Source organism: Eriocheir sinensis, unplaced genomic scaffold, assembly GCF_024679095.1.
Source record: "Eriocheir sinensis breed Jianghai 21 unplaced genomic scaffold, ASM2467909v1 Scaffold20, whole genome shotgun sequence".
Lineage (NCBI taxonomy): Eukaryota > Metazoa > Arthropoda > Malacostraca > Decapoda > Varunidae > Eriocheir > Eriocheir sinensis.
The window spans coordinates 1,345,238-1,351,851 of record NW_026111406.1 but is presented as its reverse complement, the minus strand read 5'-3'; the positions used below and the strand labels follow the sequence as shown (position 1 = coordinate 1,351,851).

The 6,614-nt window shown below is 53.8% G+C and overlaps 1 protein-coding gene across 1 annotated transcript; it reads right to left on the bottom strand.

Moving 5' to 3' along the window:
- Positions 1–1,915: 1,915 nt before the first annotated feature.
- On the bottom strand, positions 1,916–3,554 carry LOC126990785 (uncharacterized). The gene is made up of 2 exons (XM_050849432.1): positions 3,195–3,554; positions 1,916–2,944 (listed from the first exon to the last, which is right to left on the bottom strand). Exons 1-2 carry the CDS (start codon positions 3,552–3,554, stop codon positions 1,916–1,918), a joined length of 1,389 nt encoding a protein of 462 aa, XP_050705389.1.
- Between the last annotated feature and the right edge of the window lie 3,060 nt (positions 3,555–6,614).

Genomic DNA, 6,614 nt, shown 5'->3' with positions numbered 1-6,614 from the left:
GTCGGCCCCGGCCACCGGAGGAGTCAAGAAGCCTCACCGCTACAGGCCCGGGACCGTGGCCCTCCGTGAGATCCGCCGCTACCAGAAGAGCACCGAGCTCCTCATCAGGAAGCTGTCCTTCCAGCGTCTGGTGAGCGAGATCGCCCAGGATTTCAAGACCGATCTCCGCTTCCAGTCCTCTGCCGTCATGGCTCTGCAGGAAGCCTCCGAGGCCTACCTCGTCGGTCTCTTCGAGGACACCAACCTCTGCGCCATCCACGCCAAGCGTGTCACCATCATGCCAAAGGACATCCAGCTGGCCCGTCGCATTCGCGGCGAGCGTGCCTAAGCGGGCGCTGCCCGTCTGAGTACTACAATCTGCTCACACTATATCTAGGCCCTTTTCAGGGCCAAAGTCACTTTCCGGGAGAGAGTTTAGACAGACACTGGGGCGGGCAGGGGGGGAGGAGGAGGAGGAGGAGGAGGAGGATCACTGGCTTGTGAGCAGGGCATTCTAGGATGTAATGTAGTAGCGGGCAATCTTGTTCTTCGTTACAGTGCTCGCATTCCCTCCACCTGACGTCTTCAGGATCGAGTTCTGAGAGGCATTTGTAGCCGAGACGCAGGCGGTGCAGCTGGATACTGATGGGGCGAGGGTGGGTGATACCTACTCGCCAGCGGCCCATGTCCGTAGCAGCCGCGTACCAGCAGCCTGAAGGGGAGCCCTGTGTTACACAGTGCTCCAGTGCAGCAGCGATGCTTCGCCCAGCATTCGAAAGCAAGGTGGTTCTGAGGTGGCTGAGACTGGGGGGCAGGTGGATGTTAACTGCAGGGAGGAGGGTAGCATCTTTCGCCGCTGCATCAGCTGCCTCGTTGCCCTCAACACCCGAGTGGCTTGGCAACCAGACAAGTGTTGCGCGTCGGCCAGCAGCCTCTAAGGCCCCCAGAGTTCGCCAAATGGAGGTGATGAGGCGGATATTGTCAGCAAAGCTGTCTCGGTCGATGGCCTGGAGGGCAGTCATCGAGTCCGAGTAGACTATGACAGACCCCGCTGCCGATTCTTCAGCGTGGAGAAGGGCCATCGAGATGGCCGCCAGTTCCGCCTGCGTGGAGGAGCTTCCATCGGGAAGGCGGTAAAGGGCAGTCTCTCCCCCACTCACAAAGGCAGCCCCAACAGCCCGCGTCAGGTGGTGAATGGAGCCGTCGGTGAAGTACACGGCTGTACGGGGAGGAGGCGCACCAGTGACACGCCCCAAGGCCTCGCGCCGAAGCCCCTCGGCGGAAAGGAGTGCTTTCTTAGCAGGAAGGGGCCGGAGAGAGAGAAGAAAGGAGCGGGGTCTCCAGGGTGGAGGGGGAACATAGGCTGGCACTGGGAGGTCAAGGGGCGCTGTCAGCATGTGCGCCAGACCGTTCTCGTTGATAACCCGGGTGACGCCGGATTGCTATGTCTGCCGCCGAAAGAGGAGTGGGGCATGGTGGAGAGACCGCCGCACTCGCTCAGCAAGGGGAGCCGCCTCCGCATTGCGTAGCAGGGTGACGATGTGGCCCACACCGAGCTGCTGGACACGCTCGGCGACGCAGCAGATGCCTGCCTCTACCCGCAAACACACGCATTTAGTCCAGCGGGGGGTGCCGAGCAGGGTTCGGAGTGCGTAGTTCTGTGCAGTCTCGAGCGGGTTCAAGGAGGAGGGAGGAAGCGTGAAGAGGCAAGGAAGTGAATCCTTGACCAAGATACCACACCCGCGTGTCTGACCGGCCACGGCAGGGAGGTAAAAAGACTGGTAACCCCGGAAGAAGGGCACGCGCTGTTCTGGAAGAAGCGTCTCCTGCAGGAGAACCACATCCACAGATTCTCTCGCCATCGCAGCACGCAGGAGGTTGGACCTTCCGCGGATTCCACAGATGTTCCATTGGAGAACCGTGAGGCGGTGTGCATTTATATGGACAGCTTCCTGGAGTGCCTGTATCGGGCCATCCCTGGCCGGGTCGGTAGCCCGCCCTCGTTCAGGGAGGTGGGAGCAGGGGGCGGTGCTACCAACGGATGGTGCTGGCTGGTTGCAACGGCCGGAGGGGTTGGGAGGAGTGCGGAGCTGCTCGCGTGCACGGGGGCAGGAGGAGGTGGAAGGGGAGTCTTCAGAGCACGAGGGGTCGGCGTAGGTGGGGTTGATGATGGCCCGCCGGGGGAAGGAGCCTGCACAGGAGGGACGGCAGCTTGCTGGGCCGGCGTTTCCGGGAAGAGATTTCCCACCACCTGCTGCGCTGCGTCCGAGAACACTCTCTGCTCGACGTCCGACTTGAGTGCCGTTGCGATAATCCGCCCGAAGCCCTCCAAGAGTCCCACCATCATCTCCCTTGTGATGAGGAGACAGCCGGGAGGGGCGGCAGTGGGAGCTGCTGTAGTGAGGGGGCGGGGCTGGCGGCTGGCGTCGGGCGCTTGGGTAGCGGTGAGCTGGGAAGGTGGCAGATGGCGTGGGGTAAGGGGAGGGAAGCTCTCCTCGTACGGAGCTGGTGAAGGGGGTGTAAGAGATGGCTGGTGGGCAGCCTGGGGGAGGCGGGGCGTTGGAGCAGCCGTGGACGCGGGGGGCTGCTGGGCTCCCCAGCGGAAGGTGCCGAGAGGAGCAGGGCGATGAGTGACGACCCAGCGCTGTTGGACAGTGCGCTGTTTGTCGACCAGCTCTCGCCTGTTGGCGCAGGCCCGATTCCAGGCATGGTGTTCGCCCTGGCAATTCGGGCATCTGCTGGTGATGGTCTGGCCAGTCTTGTACTTTGACAGGCACCGCTCCGTGTCGTGACTGGCAGAGCATATGCCGCAGACCGGGGGACGGCTGCACCTGGCCCGGTGGTGGCCGAACTGCTGGCAATTGTAGCACCTGAGGGGTTCCTTGCTGTAGGGGCGCGTGTAGAAGGTCCCCCAGCTCCCCAGGTCCAACGAGCCCGGCAGCGGCCCCGCGACCGTGACAAATACCTGGGGCGTCGGGCCGTCCCGGGTAGTGCAGCGCACTGCCTCCAACACGCGTGGATGGCGCAACAGGGTATGCCAGCAGCACGCCCTTGGTGTTCGCTCCGGGGGCCACCCTCAGCTGCACAGGGACGCCGGATACCTCCCTCACCTCGAGCAGGGTGTCGTGCTGGGCACTGTCTGCAGGTGTGAATAACACACACCCCGACTCCAGGAACTTGAGCGAGAGGCGTTCGCCCAGCTGCTACTCCAGGGCCTCGGCGAGGTCGAGGGTTGATTCGAAACCGACAGTCGCCGGAATGAGCAGCTTCGGCAGCGAAGCGGGTTGAGCAGCAGCAGGGGCGTTCATAGTCCGAGGTGGCGGGGGCAGAGGTGACTGGGGGCCAGAGGGGTGCCGAGGGGGCAGCGAGGTAGAAGCGCCGGCGGACAAGGCAGAATCAGCCGGTAAGGAGCGATGCTGTCGCTTGGGGCCCACCGTTTGCCAACCGTCATCATCCGCAGGGTTGTTGATGGGGGGCGCGGTGGGTGAAGGAGCAGTCTCCCCGTCGATGACATCGACGAAAATCTCTGACTCAGATGAAGATGTCAAGCTCGACCCTGACTCAGAGTCCTCCATTCGGTCATGAACTCTCCGCGACTTACACGCCCGAGAAGCAGAGGGGTCAGCGGGCTCATCAGGAGGCAAGCCCTCAGTCGAGGAGGCAGCGGACGAAGAGGAGGAGCAGCGGGCACGCTTATGCTGGACGTCACGGCCGGAGGCAGAGTGAGGAGCAGCGGAGCAGCCGGGGCTAGAGTTATGGCGCGGCCACACTTGCCTAGAACATTGCCCGAAACACTGCTCGACGCATGAAGAAAACATGTTACACGCACGCTAGCAACATGTCACTGACAGTACTGGGACAGTGTTTCGGCCACTGTTTGGGGAAAGTCATGGACATAGTGAAGTGGTCCACACTTGCCTCAGTCACTACCCAGCACCATGGCGACGAGGGAAGACGCGCTACTGGCCGCTGCAGCTACGGTGATACTATTTACACAGCAGAGACAACGGGGAAGATATCGTCGCCGATTTTGGATGCGTCCAACGCTTAGAGAAAAAAACACTGGTGAAAGGAACAATATCCTCAATGAGCTGATGGGAGATGACGTTGGATTGTTGCCGGCTCAACTCGGGGACAGTGCATCCTTTTCAAATTTCTTCAGGATGTCGAAGGCAGACTTTGAGCACATACTCAACATAATTGGACCTACTATTACCAAAGTGGAAACCAGGCTCAGAAAACCAATTTCGAGCACTGATCGGCTGGCAGTAACACTACGATATCTGCTAACAGGCGATTCATATCGCAGTCTCAGCTACCTTTTCAAAGTATCCAAGCAGAGTATTTCACAGATAGTGCCAGAAGTGTGTGAAGCACTTATGAGCGGCCTCAGTGAATACGTGAAGGTAAGGATAATGTAAGGAAGGAGTAAGTACCAATTTACTTATTACAGTGAAACAGGCAGGTGGTGCATAAGCATACTGTCCCATTAAGACATACCATATGCACGTACGAACAGTTGCCACCATAATTTTTATTCCACCAATAGTAAATAACAATCTTGAGTAAATATGGTGGTGATGAATAAAACAAATTTTTTTTATTAGCATAAACATATCTTTAAAGGCACTTAAAAAATAATGAGGTCTCAGTGTACTAGTAAAATCTTACTAGAATACCTAATCACAAAGGGTAAATTTTCAATTAATGAGGGCGACTGTACTAACAAGTACTGATCCCATATAGTGTTATTCAGAGATCGTGCATTAGTTCATGTATTGCTGTTGAGTGGTGGGTGTTGGTTTGTCATACATCCCTTGCTCTGCATTGTATAGTGTGTTCTGTATTATATTTTGAACCGTGTTCCTTGCGTGGTGACAAGAAAGTGCCCTTATTTTACATGCAATCAGTTCCCCAAAATGGTGATATTCGTCCCTGCTCTCATACCCCTGCCGCAGTGTTTTCATAATGTCATACGCCTCCTCCGCCATGGCGTCCTGTCTCCTTTTACGATTTACACGTACGCTTGTTGAAGTGCTCGGTCCTACGGTGTCTGCCCGTTCCATGATGGACACTTCTTGTTCTCCCTCGGGCGAGGATCCCGTGGCGGTGTCCTCCGTATTTTGAGCAACAGTGGATGTTGACGGCTCAATACCTTGAAACTAGAACAAAATAATAATAATAATAATAATAATAATAATAATAATAATAATAATAATAATAATAATACCGGTAGTAACTATATATGTACTAAAATTATTATTCTTATAGGAGTGGTTTTCTTTCAGTTGCCAACAACTGCAGATGGATGGATCAACATTTCACGAGAGTTTGAACGTTTGTGGGATTTCCCACAATGTGTTGGAGCGATGGATGGTAAACATATATGTGTGCAATGTCCTTCGTCTACAGGGAGTGATTATTTCAACTACAAGGGATTTTTTAGCATAGTTCTGTTTGCTGTTGTTGATGCTACATACAACTTCACATATATAAATGTTGGCTGTCAGGGTCGTATATCAGATGGTGGTGTATTTAACCAGACTATCTTCAAACAATCACTAGATAACTGTGCCATGAACCTTCCTACCCCTACTCCGCTTCCTGGTCGAGAAAAACCCATGCCGTACGTCTTTGTAGGAGACGAAGCATTCCCATTACTGGAGAACATTATGAAACCATACAGCGGCCACCATGATAGGGGGTCGAATAAGAGAGTTTATAATTACCGTTTAAGCAGAGCAAGACGAGTGGTCGAGAATGTATTTGGCATATTAACTGCTCGATTTAGAGTGTTACGCAAGCCTATGCTACTGAAACCTGACACTGTAAAAAGTGTAACTACGACATGTGTGTATCTACATAATTACCTTAGGAGTAGTACATCATCAGGAATAGCATATTCACCCCCTGGCACCTTTGATGTGTTCGATAATGACAGCGGTACATTCATCCCAGGTTCATGGCGCAATTCTCATAGTGAATCGTGTATGCAACCTGCACAGGGAAGTACCCATATTTCAACAATGACTGCACAGGATATCCGTACAGAGTTCAAAGAGTACTTTGTGAGTAATGTGGGACGGGTGCCCTGGCAGGATAACTATTGCTAAGTGCAAGCAATCTGTATAAACAAGTACGCCGGGGCACTACTGATTCTTCAAGAGTGCAAGTGATGAAGTTATGGTATATGGTAGTAAGAACATTTTAACATAGCATTTATAACTAATGTGATTGTCTCTATGTTAAATGAGTAATGCTACGATGAATCTTAAGTTTTATTCATTATTATGTGTTGTGTACAGTTTCATTATGTTGACATTTGTACAATCCTAGTAAGAAATTGATACTAGGATGCATGTTAACTATACATGTTATGTCATTCGTAAATAAACACCTCAGGACGTATATAGGAATATCACTGCTTACCCTGATACCACAGTCGTTTGTGGGATGTGGTGTGTTTCTACTTAACAGGAACTTCATGCTGTTGAAGGCAAACCATGTGCTTATATATGCATCGCCCGTTCCAGCTCCAGACTTCGTATTCATTTTTTTCTGCTCCCTCCGGAACTGGCCAATCAAAGTTTTCATCTTCTTTTCTACCTCGGCTCGTTCTACTGCCAGGGCCTGTG

Excerpts from the sequence above, each read along its gene's own strand:
- LOC126990785 (XM_050849432.1), bottom strand. The coding sequence starts at position 3,554 with ATGGAGGACTCTGAGTCAGGGTCGAGCTTGACATCTTCATCTGAGTCA. Across the intron at positions 2,945-3,194 it reads CAACCCTCGACCTCGCCGAG|GTATTTGTCACGGTCGCGGG; the intron begins GCCCTGGAGTAG and ends CCGACGCCCCAG.